This window comes from Salmo salar, chromosome ssa14, assembly GCF_905237065.1.
Source record: "Salmo salar chromosome ssa14, Ssal_v3.1, whole genome shotgun sequence".
Lineage (NCBI taxonomy): Eukaryota > Metazoa > Chordata > Actinopteri > Salmoniformes > Salmonidae > Salmo > Salmo salar.
The window spans coordinates 51,370,318-51,391,484 of NC_059455.1; the positions used below are offsets into that span (position 1 = coordinate 51,370,318).

General features: G+C 43.8%; 1 protein-coding gene across 1 annotated transcript in view; it reads left to right on the forward strand.

The window, feature by feature from the left end:
- Positions 1 to 294: 294 nt before the first annotated feature.
- Positions 295 to 21,167, forward strand: part of LOC106569749 (ZZ-type zinc finger-containing protein 3) — a 62,324-nt gene continuing 41,451 nt past the window's right edge. The window contains 5 exon segments of the mRNA XM_045693682.1: positions 295 to 466; positions 15,446 to 15,936; positions 15,939 to 16,117; positions 16,119 to 17,013; positions 17,152 to 17,272. Coding sequence (XP_045549638.1) covers positions 15,510 to 15,936; positions 15,939 to 16,117; positions 16,119 to 17,013; positions 17,152 to 17,272 — 1,622 coding nt within the window. The 5' untranslated portion in view covers positions 295 to 466; positions 15,446 to 15,509.

The following is a 21,167-nucleotide window of genomic DNA, read 5'->3' on the forward strand; positions in this document are numbered from 1 at the left end:
ATGCTCTTTTCAGTCTCCTGAGGGGGTGTTATGATCAAAGTACAACATTTTGTATGGAAATGTATGTTTAATTCAATTGTGAACCAAAACTTGGTTGTCTTAGTAACTAATAGGAGCATCTCATCAAATAAGATTCAGTACTACTAATTTCATTATAAGGGACCCTTTATTTCTAGGTTATGAATAATATTATTAAGAAATTACAAACGTTTATTTTTTTTTCATGATTATCAAATGTGCATGTGGCAAAAAAAACATTTTACTACGATAGGTCCAATGTTTGGTTCAGATGTGAGACATGGCACCGGGCCACACACATCTTTGGCCCGTAGACCTACCTACTGTTCTCCCTGTAACAGCAACAAAAATGTAGTGTTGCATTTTGATGAGCGCCGCCAGTCGTGGAACTCTCTGCAGCACACACATACACACACACGGTGTGCAGCGAACGATTTGCGGAAGTGAGGTGAGTGTAATTCTTCTAACTAGCTTCATAAAAAAATGTTTTTCTTACAATAAACGATTAATCGGTCGCAATCAAGTGTGATCAGAAGTGAAGCATAAACTTATTGTACTCTACATTTTTGTATTTTTGATTAAGTCAACCAATAGAGGTGGTTATGCATGCGATTGCTTTTAGGAAAGTTGTTGCACCGAACAATCGGCTACTAGCCGCTGTTAGCAAGTAGCCTCAATGCGTTGTATCCCTGCTAGCCAACTACCAATGTTTTAGCTAGCTGTGTATCAACTAACTTGCTTTAGTGTTAGCTAGCTCGTCAAATACCTTTTTATTTGCATATAAACTATTATTCACTAGCTTACCGTTATTTTACGACTAGTACGACCAAATATATATAGAACTAGTAAAATTGGCTAGCTATCCGGTGCGCCAATGCAATGTAGCTAACCGCTAGTTACTTGTATTTCATGTAATAAAACAAAGCTAGCTAGCAAACTGATAAGCTAAGGTTTTTTTTGTTTGTTTGTTTTGTTATTCGGCCACTTGCAAACTGTGCAAGTTTAACAGAAGACATTTGTTGAGAAAAGCTAACAATTTATGATGCATAATAAATGAGGGTGCTTTTTTCATGGGTTGGTTAGCATGTGGGCTAACGATAGGGGCTACAGCTCATGTTAGCCAGCTAACGCTAACTTGCAGTTTTGAATTGGTAGAATATAGCACACTAGCTACCAATGGAGTAGTTAGTTAGCCACTATCTTTTGAATTTTGTGTTGTCAACTAACTGTGCTAACGTATTGGATGTAGTTAACTAACTCATTAGACATTCCCATATCAGTGCTGTGAAACTTTGGGGCTTTTGGGGTTGGGGGAGTTTCTGCAGGCTGGGGCTGAACCGTGCAGTCTGTCTGTCGGGCTTCAGTACCATTCCACTCCGCGGATTTGCTTTAGTCAGTAAGGCCCGTTTTGAATGGAGTTAATTGGTAAAGTAAACTACACAGATGAGGGTGAGAACAGGACTCAGTAAATACTCTACTGTTCACTTAGTGAATTAGTTAAGTTTGATCACACAGACACTTCCTAACAACCGTGTACTATCAATCAAGAAGACGGTAGTGATCTGCTTTTGTTTCACATGCGGTTTTGTTGCTGTGACTATTTGTTTACACGATTTTAAAACATAAAAAATATATATATTGAAGAATACAAACATGACTGCGGGGGGCAGAAAGCACGTGTCTGCTCAACTAGAGTAAACACGTGTCAATTTAAAGTTCATATCATGCAACGCGCCCTAGGCAGGAAGTAACTTACGTTTACACCTCTTTGGTCCCTGGTCTAAAGTAGTGCACTATATTGTGAATAAGGTGCCATAGGAGAGGTAGGCATGGTGCCACCTCCCTAGTCCAGTATCCTTCAGTAGTAGGAGTTGCGTGTTTATTTCACACACTTTGTAACCATAAAATTAATGGTTTACTCACTATGGCCATGTTCAAAGTTAGTTCCCCTAGTCATATTTATAGTTGAACTAGTTTTATTACATTCACAATTCCTCATAGATACTCTGGCTGCGTGAGTCCACTCCGTGTCTGAAATCATGAATTTTGGACCCAAGGCCCATAGGCAGGTGGAATACCTGTTGTTAAATCAAAGTGATCTAGAAGTTAAAGAAATGCACACCTATTAAGGTGAGGTGCTGGCTAGCGGAGTAGAAAACACACTCTAGGAGCTCAAGATGTAAAAACAATTGTTATATCCAACGTTTCGACAGACAAGCTGTCTTCACCAGGGTATAAATCAAGGTGAACCCGTTGGAATGTACAGAAGAGCGTCACAATAGACAACGTTCTCCGGTCTGCCTGTGCGTTCTCCGGTCTGCCTGTGCGTTCTCCGGTCTGCCTGTGCGTTCTCCCGTCTGCCTGTGCGCTCTCCCGTCTGCCTGTGCGTTCTTCCGTCTGCCTGTGCGCTCTCCGGTCTGCCTGTGCGCTCTCCGGTCTGCCTGTGCGCTCTCCATCTGTCTTTCCGTTCCTTAGTTTCTCCATGGTTAGGTGACATTAGTTCTCTGTTGGAGGGCTCTGTGGTGTGTGTGGAAGGCACTATGGCAGTGTTCCTCAGTATTTCTTTGTGAGGGGGACTTTAGATTGATACAATTTTATTTTTATTTAACCTTTATTTAAACTAGGTAATTCAGTTAAGAACAAATTCTTATTTACTATGGTGGCCTACCAAAAGGCAAAAGGCCTCCTGCGGGGACTGGGATTAAAAATAAATAAAATAAAAATATAGGACAAAACACACCACAACACTACATAAAGACAGACCTAAGATGACAACACAACATAGTAGAAACACAACATGGCAGCATAAAACATGGTACAAACATTATTGGGGACAGACAACAGCACAAAGGTCAAGAAGGTAGAGACAACAATACATCACACAAAGCAGCCACAACTGTCAGTAAGAGTGTCCATGATTGAGTCTTTGAATGAAGAGATGGAGACAAAACGGTCCAGATTGAGTGTTTGTTGCAGCTCGTTCCAGTCGCAAGCTGCAGCGAACTGAAAAGAGGAGCGACCCAGGGAGGTGTGCGCTTTGGGGACCTTTAACAGAATGTGACTGGCAGAACGGGTGTTGTATGTGGAGGATGAGGGCTGCAGTAGATATCTCAGATGGGGGGAGTGAGGACTAAGAGAGTTTTTTTTATAAATAAGCATCAACCAGTGGGTCTTGTGACGGGTAAACAGAGATGACCAGTTTACAGAGGAGTATAGAGTGCAGTGACGTATTCTATAAGGAGCCTTGGTGGCAAATCTGATGGCTGAATGGTAAAAAACATCTAGCCGCTCGAGAGCATCCTTACCTGCCAATCTATAAATTATGTCTCGGTAATCTAGCATGGGTAGGATGGTCATCTGAATCAGGGTTTGTTTGGCAGCTGGGGTGAAAGAGGAGCGATTACGATAGAGAAATCTAGACTTGGTTTCAACTTTAGCCTGCAGCCTTGATACAGTTGAAGTCGGGAAGTTTACTTACACCTTAGCCAAATACATTTAAACTCAGTTTTTCACCATTCCTGACATTTAATCTTAGTAAAAATTCCCTGTCTTAGGTCAGTTAGGATCACCACTTTATTTTAAGAATGTGAAATGTCAGAATAATAGTAGAGTGTGATTTTTATTTCAGCTTTTATTTCTTTCATCACATTCCCAGTGGGTTAGAAATGTACATACACTCAATTAGTATTTGGTAGTTTTGGGTAGCTTTCCACAAGCTTCCCACAATACGTTGGGTGAATGGCCCATTCCTCCTGACAGAGCTGGTGTAACTGAGTCAGGTTTGTAGGCCTCCTTGCTCGCACACGCTTTTTTAGTTCTGCCCACAAATTTTCTATAGGATTGAGGTCAGGGCTTTTGATGGCCACTCCAATACCTTGACTTTGTTGTCCTTAAGCCATTTTGCCACCGCTTTGAAGTATGCTTGGGGTCATTGTCCATTTGGAAGACCCATTTGCGACCAAGCTTAAACTTATTGACTGATATCTTGAGATGTTGCTTCAATATATCCACATAATTTTCCTGCCTCATGGTGCCATCTATTTTGTGTAGTGCACCAGTCCCTCCTGCAGCAAAGCACCCCCACAACATGATGCTGCCACCCCCGTGCTTCACAGTTGGGATGGTGTTCTTCGGTTTGCAAGCCTTCCCCTTTTTCCTCCAAACATAACGATGGTCATTATGACCAAAACAGTTCCTATTTTTGTTTCATCAGACCAGAGGACATTTCTCCAAAAACTACTGTCTTTGTCCCCATGTCCAGTTGCAAACCGTAGTCTGGCTTTTTTATGTCAGTTTTGTAGTAGTGGCTTCTTCGTTGCTGAGCGGCCTTTAAGGTTCACAAGGTCCTTTGCTGTTCTGGGATTGATTTGCACTTTTAGCACCAAAGTAAGTTAATCTCTAGGAGACAGAATGAGTCTCTCCTTCCTGAACGGCATGACGGCTGCGTGGTCCCATGGTGTTTATACTTGCGTACTATTGTTTGTACAGATGAACGTGGTACCTTCAGGCGTTTGAAAATTGCTCCCAAGGATGAACCAGACTTGTGGAGGTCCACAATTTTTTTTTCTGAGGTCTTGGCTGATTTCTTTAGATTTTCCCATGATGTCAAGCAAAGAGGCACAGAGTTTGAAGGTAGGCCTTGAAATACATCCACAGGTACACCTCCAATTGACTCAAATTATGTCAATTAGCCTATCAGAAGCTTCTAAAGCCATGGCATCATTTTCTGGAATTTTCCAAGTTGTTTAAAGGCACAGTCAACTTAGTGTATGTAAACCTCTGACCCACTGGAATTGTGATACAGTGAATTATAAGTGAAATGATCTGTCTGTAAACAATTGTTTGAAAAATTACTTGTCATGCACAAAGTAGATGTCCTAACCGACTTGCCAAAACTATAGTTTGTTAACAAGAAATTTGTGGAGTGGTTGAAAAACGAGTTTTAATGACTCTAACCTAAGTGTATGTAAACTTCCGACTTCAACTGTATGTGTTGAGAGAAGGACAGTGTACCGTCTAGCCATATCTCCCAAGTACTTGTGTGAGGTGACTACCTCAAGCTCTAAACCCTCAGAGGTAGTAATCACACCTGTGGGGAGGGGGCGTCCTTCTACCCAAACCACATGCCCTTTGTTTTGGAGGTGTTACGAACAAGGTTAAGGGTAGAGAAGCTTGTTGGACACTAAGAAAGCTTTGTTGTAGAGCATTTAACACAAAATCCGGGGAGGGGCCAGCTGAGTAGAAGACTGTATCATCTGCATATAAATGGAAGAGTGAGCTTCCTACTGCCTGAGCTTATGTTGCTGATGTAAATTGAGAAGAGCGTGGGGCCTAGGATCGAGCCTTGGGGTACTCCCTTAGTGACAGGCAGTGGCTGAGACAGCAGATTTTCTGACTTTATACACTGCACTCGTTGAGAAAAGTAGTGAGCAAACCAGGCCAAAGACCCTTCAGAGACACCAATACTCCTTAGCCGGCCCACAAGAATGGAATGGTCTACCGTATCAAAAGCTTTGGCCAAGTCAATAAAAATAGCAGCACAACATTGCTTAGAATCAAGGGCAATGGTGACATCATTGAGGAGATTTAAAGTTGCAGTGACACATCCATAAGCTGAGCGGAAACCAGATTGCATACCAGAGAGAATACTATAGACATCAAGAAAGCCAATCAGAGAGGCCGCACAGATTTTTAATTTGTTGTAATTTTTCATCCTATATTATGAATTATTAACTGAGAGCAAATTCGGAGCAATAGAGCACATGTAATTGATTTGATGTACAGCACACGACAAATATATACATACACACATCAAATAGGCTACATCGCGTGTATATAGGTGTGCATTGGTCAGTCTGAAACAAAAACAGAGAAACCATGTTCATTGTTGAAAATGTTGTGTTGTGTCGTTGACTATCATTAAATGTGTAGACTGTATATTATCAAACCAATTCTCTGTGTAATTTAATTACGCATTAAACTAATCATGTCACTTCTTTAATTAATTAGGAAGTCGGGGCACCACGGAAAATTGTTTATAGTGTGTCAATTTCCCGACTATAAATCTTCAGATATTTTCATATCTTATCCAAACAGTCGCTTATTAATTAATTTTATTACCTCATCAGTCTCATTACTGAACGTCGCAAACTGAACGTCGCAGAACCCCTGGATATCTGCATGAACCCTGGCCTGTTTCATGAATCAGTGATATACAAATTGGTTTATTTACTAACTAACTAATCAAATCACAGAATTACATATACACACACACACACACACACACACACACACACACACAATTAGTTATACATTGGGTACTAACATGACACAAGGAAAAGTCCCTAGTGGATAAAACTGATATAACTGCTTGGTAGACAAAGGAAAGGGGGTGGGGACCACTCAAGAGCGGGGAAACTCATAGAGGATTACTACACTCAGAAATTGGTCATCCTTTAAACATGAACAACCGCTCATTTAAAAAATAAATTGCGATTTACATATTTACAAGTGTCTGCTTTTGGTGTTCCTCTCTGCGATTGTCGGTCCGTCTGCTGTATAGTCAGTGGACAGAGATCCTCTGGTTTGTCCACCAGATATCAAAAGTTGTAGGTTGTTAGAATGGATACTTCAGAGTACCATTCAGAAATGTTATTAGATCGAATGCATTTACCAGACTAAAGTATTTAAAACGGCTGCAGTCTGAATAATTGTTCTTTAGTTTATAGAGTTGTAGCCATTTCAACGTGGGGACTCCGTCTTGGCATTTTCTGACTTAATGTACATTTTGTAGGAAGTGGGTTTTATACATTTCTGAGACAAGGGCGTTCCCATGACGCCTAATGTGATGTCTTGGCTCACGTGGGTGTGGCCACTGACTAGTTAACTTTATACCTAAACAAGTATCTCGTTTAGAAGGCCAACACCACATTACGTCTTCTCACAAATAGTTTAATAATCAATCATATTTTTTACACAACATTCAGGTAGAAAACTAATCACTGGGGAATGTACCTTCCGAGAGATATTGTTATCTTGTTCTGCCTTTCCTGATGTCACAAAAGCAAAAACAACTGCGACAGGATTCTTCTTTAAATACCCACAGACCGTTCTCAAAAATAGAAATATTGTTTAATTCTCCAATTTTGGGGATTAGGAGTTTTGGCAAGAGAAGCTCTTTGTTTTCCCAGAGGTTTGTTTTCCCTCAAACCTGCCAAACCCAAAGTTTCCTACATGGTATTTATGACCTGATGTAATAAAACCTGTGTTGAGGGGGGGGGGGGGGGGTACGATATACACCCAAACCGCTACGTTGTGACAGTTGCTTCATATGAATAAGTCTTGACAAAAATTGATGTCACCTTTTGCACACACTGCTTCAGAGGTGGATACTCTGTGTCTGACACAAGGCTCAGAAATGGGTAACACAATCTTAGTTCACCTTGAGTTTGAGTTTATTTTATTTTTACAAGGACAGTGCACATTAATCAATGTTTCAGTAAAAGTGCCGGTTTTAGCCAGCTAATTTTCAACCGCAGTCCCTGGGCAGTCCCTGAGCACACGCAGAGTAACATAGGACAAGCAAGATGCTAGCATGCAGACAGAGCAACATAGAACAAAAAGCAACAAGACAAAATCCATAAAAACAACAAAGTGTTTCCACACCTCACAAGCTACAGACAACAGACAACATGGAAAGCGGCAATACACAGCTAGGGATTATGTTCACAAGTCTGTTTGACCTGTAGCCATGTCTTCATGTATTTTGTGAAAGTGTGATATGTGGTGCAGTTATGTGTGTTTGATGGCAGTGTATTCCAGACATGGGAAGCTCTCACAGAGAAAGCAGATTTACTAAAGGTGCTTTTCCTTAAGGGGACTATACAGTCGCCTCTCATGGCAGACCTTGTGGATCTGCTGCCATATGTTTGGGTTTTCTGTTTTACAAAAAATACTGAGTGGAGGGGGAGCCAGGCCATTTAGGATCTTGAATACAAGACATGCGTCGGTGTATTGCACAAGATTTTCCCAACTCAGGGAGCTCATGCTTTCTGAGGATGTAACAGTGATGATGGCTATTGGGCTTTCTATCGAGCACTTTGAGAGCCTGTTTGTAGACAGACTGAATAGGTTTTAATGTTGTATAGCAAGCTTGGGTCCAACTAGTCAAGCGGTATGTTAAGTGGGGGAGTATCATCGATTTGAAATACAGTTTTGCTTACTCTGTGGTCAAACAATTTCGTATAAATCGAAATTAGCTAGGTTGAATTTGGTTATTTGAATTACCTTTTTCACATGCTTTTTAAAAGAGAGGTTGGAATCAAGTATGATTCCAAGGTACTTAAAATCAGATACCACCTGGAGCTTCTCCCTGACACATAGACATCTGGCTCAGTAGCATCTGTTTGCCCTCTTTGTGAAGAACATGCAAACTGTTTTTTTTTCACATTGAGATGCAAACACGAGTCACTGAGCCACTTTGTAACCTGGACCATTACAGTAGTGAGTTCTTGTGCAGCTTGTTGTTTGCTCTTTGCATGCACATATATCACTGTATCATCTGCATACATTTTGAACTTCAGACCCAGTGCAGACGGAAGGCAGATCATTAATGTAACAAGCTGAACAGGAGGGGGCCCCAGTATTGACCCTTGGGGCACGCCCACATCATAGCTAAGAGTGGGCGACAGCTCATTGCTCAAATTACACCTTGAAATGTGTAATTTGCCTGCAGCTCCACTATCTCACTCTCTCTATTCCAGCACGGTCGGGGCAGAGGGCTGTGATTTAAAAAAAAACATTTTTAGTAATTTTGCAGACGCTAGTTATCCAGAGCGACTTACAGTAGTGAATACATTTCATCCATACATTTTTTTTCCTTTTTTTTTCTCGTACTGGTCCCCCGTGGGAATCGAACCCACAACCCTGGCGTTGTAAACACCATGCTCTACCAACTGACTAGGGTCAGAGGTGACACTGGCACATGAAAGGGGTTCTCAGTGAAGTTGAAAACTCCTTGTACTCCATGATATCCTTGAATCTTGACTCAAGAACTCCAATTTCAACTCTTCCAACACACACACACAAATGCATCATTATAGCTAAAACATTGCAGTGTGACTGGGTTGGATGTGGTGACTGCTCTGAGTGTTGGCAAATTAAACAAACTGTCAGGTATGAACAGTGTGGGGATTTTATTTTGAAATGCTGTGACCACACGCAGCGTTCTGCCCGGAGTTTTAGCTTTCCCTTGGAGCTTGGAGATTCAGTGTTCAGGTGGCAGGTGATGTCCAGTTTGAAACAGCCAGCTTTAATATCCACTGTGGATCATCCAGCTCTGGCTCCTCTCTCTCTCCGCTGGCTGTGGATCATCCAGCTCTGGGTCCTCTCTCTCCCCTGGCTGTGGATCATCCAGCTCTGGGTCCTCTCTCTCCCCTGGCTGTGGATCATCCAGCTCTGGGTCCTCTCTCTCCACTGGCTGTGGATCATCCAGCTCTGGGTCCTCTCTCTCCACTGGCTGTGGATCATCCAGCTCTGGCTCCTCTCTCTCCCCTGGCTGTGAATCATCCAGCTCTGTTCACCACACACATGACTTGCTGCATCATATTCTGTAAGTCACATTCTTTGAGTTTAGCCACAAGTGCTTCCTGATGAATTATACAATGAAATGTAACAAATTCGGGGAATATTCTCTCACTTTCTCATCATCCTATGAGTCCCTTCTCTTTCCCTCGCGTGTTTGAGCTGCCATCAGTGGACACAGATGCCAGATTTGACCGGTCAATAATATTATCATGAAAAAAAATTTAGCAAGGGCTTTCAGAATGTCCTCTCCTCTTGTTGGTCCCTGACGGGCAGTAAACATAAAAGTTTCTTTCTGAATCGACTCGTTTTGAGAAGAAGCGGACCCAAACACACAAATTGGGCAATGTCCACTTACATCAGCGCAGTACTAAGTCACGGCGCCACGGATATGTCAGTCATCCCTCATAGCCTGGTTCCTCTCTAGGTTTCTTCCTAGGTTCCTGGCCTTTCTAGGGAGTTTTTCCTAGCCACCGTGCTTCTACACCTGCATTACTTGCTGTTTGGGGTTTTAGGCTGGGTTTCTGTACAGCACTTTGAGATATCAGCTGATGTAAGAAGGGCTATATAAATACATTTGATTTGATCATTTGCTTAGCGACGTCGTCCATGTTTCTTGTTATTGCGCGAGTTTGAGATTTTGCAGTTTTCTTCATTTGCTTAAAAAAAAGAAGCTTTTCTCGTTTGTGAAAATTAGCATACAATATTTCGGACTGAGGCCAATAAAAATTGGCGTCTGAGAAGGACTTCTTGTTTCTCGTGAGTATCCAAGCAATCTCGTATGTTGCCTCTGTGGTTTTTCAGCAACAATGCTAGATCTGTCCATCATTTGTTGTTGTCCTTTGAGTTGCGCTATTTTGTTGTTGTTTCTGCAGGTTGTTTTGTGGCGGATTTGTTTTGTCAAAGTGGACACGGTGTGCCTGGACATGTAACTCTAAATTTGCTAGTTTTAAACAGCTTTAAACAGCCTTCTAGTCCCATCATGCAGTACAAAAAATATGTCTGTCCATTTCTCTTGGAACTTTGTGTTGTTCTGGAATCAACCATATCCTTCTTTTAGCTACGTTAGCTAGCTACAATTTCCCCCACCACCGTCTTCCTGGTTCTCCGGTGGTTGTTCGTAAATAGCTGTCACGTTGTTCTCCAGCTCGTCACCCTCGTTTTCATTCTCAATAGATTTACGTTCTTTCTTTAAAACATTTTGTAATAAGAAATCGATCCATGTCGACCAGACTGCAGAATTAGCTGTTAGCAAGCTGATATGTGTCGGTCGCTGTAACTGAGCAGTTGCGTTCTATTTCGGCAAACGTTTTATTTTGGCCTTTCTGTTTAACAACTGCGCTATACTGCCATCTATCTGCCATCCAGGGAACAATCCAATATATTCAATGATGTGATTCAGGCCTGCATTAAACACATTGAAATGAAAGTGTATCATTGTTATGTGTTATGAATGGAAAATAGGAAAATCACAGCGAGTGGGAACATTTTTAGGGGCTCTGGCCCCCCGGGCCGCGCAATGAGTACCACTGGACTATGGGGGGGGGTGAATTCGGGAAGAATACAGCACTAGATCCAACATGTGACTTTGTTTGGTCACAAATATTTACATTTCAGTATTGTGGTTATTGACAGACTCCGAACGTATTGGAATATCGAGCCAATTAATTTTAATAATATGCTTTAAAACACAACTTGGGTTTAATGAAGGCTCCATGTAAACCTATTATAATAACCTTTGTAGGAAAGGGTCAGTGTTTTAATGGGACACCCCACCACTATAGCCCTAACTCAAACCACCGTGTCAGTGTTTTAATGGGACACCCCACCACTATAGCCCTAACTCAAACCACCGTGTCAGTGTTTTAATGGGACACCCCACCACTATAGCCCTAACTCAAACCACCGGGTCAGTGTTTTAATGGACACCCCACCACTATAGCCCTAACTCAAACCACCGTGTCAGTGTTTTAATGGGACACCCCACCACTATAGCCCTAACTCAAACCACCGGGTCAGTGTTTTAATGGACACCCCACCACTATAGCCCTAACTCAAACCACCGTGTCAGTGTTTTAATGGGACACCCCCACCACTATAGCCCTAACTCAAACCACCGTGTCAGTGTTTTAATGGGACACCCCACCACTATAGCCCTAACTCAAACCACCGGGTCAGTGTTTTAATGGGACACCCCACCACTATAGCCCTAACTCAAACCACCGGGTCAGTGTTTTAATGGACACCCCACCACTATAGCCCTAACTCAAACCACCGGGTCAGTGTTTTAATGGACACCCCACCACTATAGCCCTAACTCAAACCACCGGGTCAGTGTTTTAATGGGACACCCCATCACTATAGCCCTAACTCAAACCACCGGGTCAGTGTTTTAATGGGACACCCCATCACTATAGCCCTAACTCAAACCACCGGGTCAGTGTTTTAATGGACACCCCACCACTATAGCCCTAACTCAAACCACCGGGTCAGTGTTTGAATGGGACACCCCACCGCTATAGCCCTAACTCAAACCACCGTGTCAGTGTTTTAATGGGACACCCCACCGCTATAGCCCTAACTCAAACCACCGGGTCAGTGTTTGAATGGGACACCCCCACCACTATAGCCCTAACTCAAACCACCGGGTCAGTGTTTTAATGGGACACCCCACCACTATAGCCCTAACTCAAACCACCGGGTCAGTGTTTTAATGGACACCCCACCACTATAGCCCTAACTCAAACCACCGGGTCAGTGTTTTAATGGGACACCCCATCACTATAGCCCTAACTCAAACCACCGGGTCAGTGTTTTAATGGACACCCCACCACTATAGCCCTAACTCAAACCACCGGGTCAGTGTTTGAATGGGACACCCCACCGCTATAGCCCTAACTCAAACCACCGTGTCAGTGTTTTAATGGGACACCCCACCGCTATAGCCCTAACTCAAACCACCGGGTCAGTGTTTGAATGGGACACCCCACCACTATAGCCCTAACTCAAACCACCGGGTCAGTGTTTTAATGGGACACCCCACCACTATAGCCCTAACTCAAACCACCGGGTCAGTGTTTTAATGGACACCCCACCACTATAGCCCTAACTCAAACCACCGGGTCAGTGTTTTAATGGACACCCCACCAGTTACAGCAAGATCGCCCTTTTACCACCACGTCTCAGATCAGTTTTTACACTCAGGTATCGATCTCTGATAAGAACTGCAATCAGAAGGTCGGACAAACATCGTTTTTTTTGTTTTTAGAAAAGAAGGGGGGAAAAACATCCTCCTTGGGCAGGGGGAAGTGGCCGTAGTTAGAGATCCCTTGATAGCAGTCTACATCTCCCTGTCACACACAGCCTTATTTGTCTAGTCCTAGTTCTGGGGACTCACAGGGGTGCACATTTATGTTTTCTGCCCTAGCTCTGCACAGCAGATTACACTAATCTTTTAGTTATTGTCTAGGCAAACAAAGTTACACTGAACAAAAAATATAAATGTAACATGTAAAGTGTTGGTCTCATGTTTCATGAGCTGAAATAAAAGATCCCAGAAATGTTCCATACAGCACAAAAAAAGCTTATTAATCTCAATTCTGTGCACAAATTTGGTTACATCCCTGTTAGTGAGCATTTCTCTGCCAAGATATGCTACACCTGTCAGGAGGATGGATTATCAAGAATCTGATTAAACAGCATGATCATTACACAGGTGCACCTTGTGCTGGGGACAATAAAAGGCCACTCTAAAATGTGCAGTTTTGTCACACAACGCAATGTTACAGATGTCTCAAGTTTTGAGGGAGTGTTCAGTTGGCATGCTGACTGCAGGAATGTCCACCAGAGCTGTTGACAGAGAATTTGATGTAGAGGTCGACCAATTATGATTTTTCAACGCCGATACCGATACAAATTATTGGAGGACCAAAAAAAGCCAGTACCGATTAATCGGCCGATTTTTATTTTATTTGTAATAATGACAATTTCAACAATACTGAATAAACACTTCTTTTAACTTTAATATAATACATCAATAAAATCAATTTTACCTCAAATAAATAATGAAACATGTTCAATTTGGTTTAAATAATGCAAAAACAAAGTGTTGGAGAAGAAAGTAAAAGTGCAATATGTGCCATGTAAAAAAAGCTAATGTTTAAATTCCTTGCTCAGAACATGAGAACATATGAAAGCTGGTGGTTCCTTTTAACATGAGTCTTCAATATTCCCAGGTAAGAAGTTTTAGGTTGTAGTTATTATAGGAATTATAGGACTATTTCTCTCTATACCATTTGTATTTCATATACCTTTGACTATTGGATGTTCTTATAGGCACTTTATTATTGCCAGTGTAACAGTATAGCTTCCGTCCCTCTCCTCGCCCCTACCTGGGCTCGAACCAGGAACACATCTAAACCATCTGTGGTTTAGATGGTTCAATAGATTCTCTCTGTGGTTTAGATGGTTCAATGATTCTCTCTGTGGTTTAGATGGTTCAATGATTCTCTCTGTGGTTTAGATGGTTCAATGATTCTCTCTGTGGTTTAGATGGTTCAATGATTCTCTCTGTGGTTTAGATGGTTCAATGATTCTCTCTGTGGTTTAGATGGTTCAGTGATTCTCTGCATTGCTTGTTTTGTCACAAACTGAAATGAAGCGAACTGTTAGAGTTTTATATATAAAATGTGTAGGTATATATTTTGCACTTTTTAAATGACTATATCTAATTCTATGATTTTCTCTTGGAAATTGTGGTTCATATATAGTGCACTACTTTAGACCAGAGCCCTATGGAACCCTATTCCCTACATAGTGCACTACTTTAGACCAGAGCCCTATGGAACCTTATTCCCTACATAGTGCACTACTTTAGACCAGAGCCCTATGGAACCCAATTCCTCATAGTGCACTACTTTAGACCAGAGTCCTATGGAACCCTATTCCCTACATAGTGCACTACTTTAGACCAGAGGGGGCTCTAAAGTGAAGTGGAACCCTATTCCCTACATAGTGCACTACTTTAGACCAGAGCCCTATGGCACCCTATTCCCTACATAGTGACTACTTTAGACGAGCCCTAGGGGCCTTATTCCCTACATAGTGCACTACTTTAGACCAGAGCACTATGGAACCCTATTCCCTACATAGTGCACTACTTTAGACCAGAGCCCTATGGCACCCTATTCCCTACATAGTGCACTACTTTAGACCAGAGCCCTATGGGGCCTTATTCCCTACATAGTGCACTACTTTAGACCAGAGCACTATGGAACCTTATTCCCTACATAGTGCATTACTTTAGACCAGAGCCCTATGGAACCCAATTCCCTACATAGTGCACTACTTTAGACCAGAGCCCGATGGCCTTTTTTTACAAACGTAAAAGAGGGCACTACGTATGGAATAGGGTCCCATTTGGGATGGAGACTTGTACTGCAGTCTCCTTCAATCCCCAGACAGAAACAGAACACACAGCCGGACCATCAAAGCCGGGCTGACATTTTGAAAAGTCCAGCGATTCTTTTGAACCAGCACTAGATGAAAGGTCCTGTCAGTCCGTCAGAATTTCCCAACACTCAAGTCTGATTGGTTCAGTTATGCATTAGCCTCAGTGTCGACATAGAAGCAGGATTTCCCTACAGAAGGTGCTGTGTGTTTTGCTTATGAAGATGCTACTCTCTTAAAAGTCAGTTTCCTGTAGGACTTAAGCCTAGGTGAATGATGTGAAGCCTTATGTATCCCTTATGAAGCCTAATGTAGCCTTTATGAAGCCTAATGTATCCATTATGAAGCCTTATGTATCCTCGCTTTAAAAGGCTTATAACCCCTCTGTCTCCTCCAGGTACCCCATTCTGCAGCAGGTGACCGAGCAGCACAATGAGACGTCAGTAGTCCCCCTCCGTAGCATGGCCACGTCACGTTCCTCACGCGTCACAAGGTCATCAGTCGGGCTCAATGGATTGGACGAGAACTTCTGTGGCCGAACCCTCAGGAACCGAGTATCGCCCAGCCGGAGGAGGGTCAGGGGTCACTGCTCCCCGGCAGCAGGGGCCCCTCGCTCCCCCAAGAAGAGGCAGGACGCTCAGGCTGGGAGCTCAGAGAAACCTGGGGGTCACCAGGGAAAGATAACCCACCACAAGGCCTCCGCAGTGGACAGGGAGACATGGCCGAGCCCCAGGAAGAGGGGACTGTCCTGCTCAGAGAGAGAGAGTGATGGGTGTGGGGGTTTGGACAAGGCTGAGAACTGTGAGGGGACGGGGAAGGAGACGTCGGGGACTGGTGGGAGAGATGCTTCTCTGCCCCTCAAAAGGGCCAAATGGTGTTCCCGTTACGGGAGTCGCAGGGATCCGAGGACGACCCCTCTTCTGCACCCCCCAAACCTGACATCCACCCATCCTCCTGCACCCCCCCAGCGACTGTCAAGGAGAACAGTGAAGAGGGCAACCCGCTCAGCCTAATCTGCACCGCACCCTCTTCCTCTTCTCCACAGAACCTCAACAAAGAGGAAGGCGAGGGAGGAGGACGACAGCGGCGGCCATGTTGAGAGCGACGGCCATGCTCAGCAGCCCCTGAACTCCACTTCCCATAATCCCCCTGTTCCGCCCCAGAACTCTAACTCCCATAAATCCTCTACTGAGCTGGGACAGACCAGCGGTAGCCTTGATGCTCAGACAATCTCACTGGGTTCCAGCGATGACGTCAACACCAGCTGTCTTGGTCCAGCACTGCTGAACGGCAGCCAGATGGGCGCACCCTGCCCTTCGCCCCCAGACCCCATAGTGCCTTGTAGAAACTGTCATCCTGTGCAGGAGGAGGAGGAGGAGGAGGAGGAGGAGGAGGTTAGGGACTCTGGGGAGTATTCTGCTCCTCCTCTGGCCTCCTTTGAAGAGGACTCCTCCAGCCCACACCTGTCAGTCAGGGAGGAGGAAGTGGAGTTGGATGTAGTGGAGGACTTGGTGTGTCGGGAGGAGGAAGTGACAGCGACCGAGGAGGAGGAGGAAGAGGAGGAGAGTACCAGCGGGAGAAGTAATGGTTGGCCATTGGTGCAGGATGCTGTTGTCACCAGTATCATCAACGTAAACAACAACAACATCCCAAACAACATCAACAACTCAGGAGAATCCACCATGCCTTTGCTAGCCCCACACACCCCCTCAGAGCCCCCCTGCATCCCTTCTGTCTCCGACACTTCGCCCCCGTCCTTCACCCAACCCCATGAACACCAATACACCCTGAGGACTTCGCCCCGGAGAGCTGGGGCCCCGTCGTCCCCCAAACCCTGCTCTCCTCCCAGGGACCCTCTCCGGGACAACGGCCCTCTGAGAGAGGGATGGAGGAGCTTGTCGGAGGCTGGATTTAGACGCTACTCTGGCTACATCTACCCTTTCCTCAGGTCCCTCCAGCACCCAGGCCAGGGGAGGGTTCTCTCCCATCTCTTCCGTCGGTTCCCATGGAGCAGGGAGCCGGTGGGGACGACAGGGACAGGGGCAGTAGGGGGATGGTCAGGACTACGGGAGCTCCGAGAAGGCCGCCCGGGCAGCCAGTAAGGAGATTCCGGAGGAGGAAAACAGCAGCAGCAGCAGGAGGACGAGAAGCCGGTGGAGGACGAGGAGGAACCAGATGTGTATTACTTTGAGTCGGACCACCTGGTGCTCAAACACAACAAAGAGTGCGTAGTGGGAGTTCCTGGGATTATATCTAGATTATAGTCCTGTCAATTGACAAGATCAATTCCTGGGATTATATCTAGATTATAGGCCTGTCAATTGACAAGATCAATTCCCTGAGGGCCAAGTGTCTAAAAGTTTTTGCTTCTTTTGTACTTGATTGATTTAGTTAGGAATTCCCCTCACCTGGTTGTCTTTATTGATTTAGTTAGGGAATTCCCCTCACCTGGTTGTCTTGATTGATTTAGTTAGGAATTCCCCTCACCTGGTTGTCTTCATTGATTTAGTTAGGAATTCCCCTCACCTGGTTGTCTTCATTGATTTAGTTAGGAATTCCCCTCACCTGGTTGTCTTCATTGATTTAGTTAGGAATTCCCCTCACCTGGTTGTCTTCATTGATTTAGTTAAGAATTCCCCACACCTGGTTGTCTTCATTGATTTAGTTAGGAATTCCCCTCACCTGGTTGTCTTCATTGATTTAGTTAGGAATTCCCCTCACCTGGTTGTCTTCATTGATTTAGTTAGGAATTCCCCTCACCTGGTTGTCTTCATTGATTTAGTTAGGAATTCCCCTCACCTGGTTGTCTTCATTGATTTAGTTAGGAATTCCCTTCACCTGGTTGTCTTCATTGATTTAGTTAGGAATTCCCCTCACCTGGTTGTCTTCATTGATTTAGTTAGGAATTCCCCTCACCTGGTTGTCTTTATTGATTTAGTTAGGAATTCCCCACACCTGGTTGTCTTTATTGATTTAGTTAGGAATTCCCCTCACCTGGTTGTCTTCATTGATTTAGTTAGGAATTCCCCTCACCTGGTTGACTAGGTCTTCATTGGTAAAGTTAGGAACTACCCTCACCTGGTTGTCTTCATTAATTTAGTTAGGAATTCCCCTCACCTGGTTGTCTTTATTGATTTAGTTAGGAATTCCCCACACCTGGTTGTCTTTATTGATTTAGTTAGGAATTCCCCTCACCTGGTTGTCTTCATTGATTTAGTTAGGAATTCCCCTCACCTGGTTGTCTTCATTGATTTAGTTAGGAATTCCCCTCACCTGGTTGTCTTCATTGATTTAGTTAGCAATTCCCCTCACCTGGTTGACTAGGTCTTCATTGGTAAAGTTAGGAACTCCCCCTCACCTGGTTGTCTAGGTCTTCATTGGTAAAGTTAGGAACTCCCCTCACCTGGTTGACTAGGTCTTCATTGGTAAAGTTAGGAACTCCCCTCACCTGGTTGACTAGGTCTTCATTGGTAAAGTTAGGAACTCCCCTCACCTGGTTGTCTAGGTCTTCATTGGACACCAATTAAATTGAAATAAAAGAAACCAGCAGACATCCGGTCCCTCCAGAGTTTCACACCCTATCTTTACAACCAGCAATGATTCTGGTCAACTCCAGAGTACCCGTGAAAAGGTCTTTGGGTCCCGGGTTGTAAAAGGTCTTTGGGTCCCGGGTCGTAAAAGGTCTTTGGGTCCCGGGTCGTACAGGTCTTTGGGTGCAGGGTCGTACAGGTCTTTGGGTGCAGGGTTGTGAAAGGGTATAATGTAGAAATGGAAAATCCTGCACTCAAAGGGCTCTATGCTGATGTTTTTTACAAGGAGCACAAAATGGTAGCCCTGTAGAGCTCTGACTCACTGGAAAATAGTATTTAAAGTCTGAACATTGTTTCCATTTGATTGACTGCAGGTTTCTCCTTCAGTAGATTATATAGGCTACTACTGTCTGGTGTCTATGTTAGTGTGGATGGCTGCTGTCGTCACCCCTCTCAACACACACCAGCATCAGATATTATAACTGGGTCTGTGATGATAATGGGGGTTAGTGATGACAGGGTAGTTGGTCTGTGGTGATAATGGTAGGTTAGTGATGACAGGGTAGTTGGTCTGTGGTGATAGTGGGGGTTTAGTGATGACAGGGTAGTTGGTCTGTGGTGATAGTGGGGGTTAGTGATGACAGGGTAGTTGGTCTGTGGTGATAATGGGGGGTTAGTGATGACAGGGTAGTTGGTCTGTGGTGATAATGGTAGTGGGGGTTAGTGATGACATGGTAGTTGGTCTGTGGTGATAGTGGGGGGTTAGTGATGACAGGGTAGTTGGTCTGTGGTGATAGTGGGGGTTAGTGATGACAGGGTAGTTGGTCTGTGGTGATAATGGGGTTAGGGATGACAGGGTAGTTGGTCTGTGGTGATAATGGGGTTAGTGATGACAGGGTTGTTGGTCTGTTTTTCAGAGAACACGTTCACTACTGACTTTCAGGATGCATATCGACTTGTACTGCACTGATTCAGATGACTGATGATTGGCTAAAATAAATTGATAATAAAGATGATAGTTGGAGCTGTATTGTTAGATGTTGTTGATCGTAAATTGTTGTTGTTGATCGTAAATTGTTATTGAAGAAACTCACTTGCTATGGCTTTACGTCACTTGCCGTCACATGATTGGAGAATCATTTATCCAATAGAAACCGGAGAGTGTTCTTCAATGGAAGCTTCTCGAACATTAGATTTATACAGTGCGGTGTCCCTCAGGGCAGTTCCCTTGGGCCGTTACTCTTTATTTTTACAAATGATTTGCCACCGGTCTACACCTGTTATATTCGGCGCACGTGACAAATAAACTTTGATTTGATTTGGTCTCCCCACGACGCCTTAAGAATGACAGATTATTCCACAGTCTTCATGTTCAGCACCCAAAGCCAGTCAGCTCACTGACATGATAAATACAGAGTTACAGACCATATCAAAACGAGGGTCTTAAAATACATCTGAAAGCATTGTATTTGGTTCAGAACATTCTCTCAGACCTCAACCTCAGCTGGAGTTGTGTATAAAGGGTGTGGCCGTTGAGGAAGTTGAACTCCTAGGCGTAACACTGCGTGGTCACTTGTCATGGGCAAGTCATATTGACAGAGTTGTTGTGAAGATAGAGAGGGGTATGTATGGTATTATATATATATAATACTATTTGTTCAGGCACTGATCTTGTCCCATCTTGATTACTGTCTGGTAATGTGCAGCAAAGAAAAACCTAGAAAAGCTGCAGCCGGCTCTGAACAGAGCAGCACGTCTTGCCCTTAACTGCCCACACAGAACTATTCATGCAACCTCTTCTTCTTGTCAAGTCAGTTAAGAACAAATTCTTATTTTACAGGACGGCCTAGGAACAGTGGGTTAACTGCCTTGTTCAGGGACAGAACAACAGATTTTTAACCTTGTCAGCTCTGGGATTCGATCTTGCAACCTTTCGGTTACTAGTCCAATGCTCTAACCACTAGGCTACCTGTCGCCCCTCACAACTGACATCAACAACGTGTATGATCGTCTTTCCTGGTTGCGGGTTGAAGAGAGATTTACCTGCTTTTGTCCAAATTAGCAGCTTGTCTTCCTGGGGTCAACATAAAATATACAAAATACATGACAAAGTACAGAACCGTTATAGACAAGGACCGTCCCAAAGTCCAAAACAAATTCATGGCAACGCACAGTATTATACAGAGACATTAACTCATGGAAATCCCTTCACAGTATTATACAGAGACGTTAACTCATGGAACTCCCTTCACAGTATTATACAGAGACGTTAACTCATGGAACTCCCTTCACAGTATTATACAGAGATGTTAATTCATGGAAATCCCTTCAGAGTATTATACAGAGACGTTAACTCATGGAAATCCCTTCACAGTATTATACAGAGACATTAACTCATGGAAATCCCTTCACAGTATTATACAGAGACGTTAACTCATGGAACTACCTTCACAGTATTATACAGAGACGTTAACTCATGGAACTCCCCTTCACAGTATTATACAGAGACATGAACTCTCCCTTCACAGTATTATACAGAGACGTTAACTCATGGAACTACCTTCACAGTATTATACAGAGACATTAACT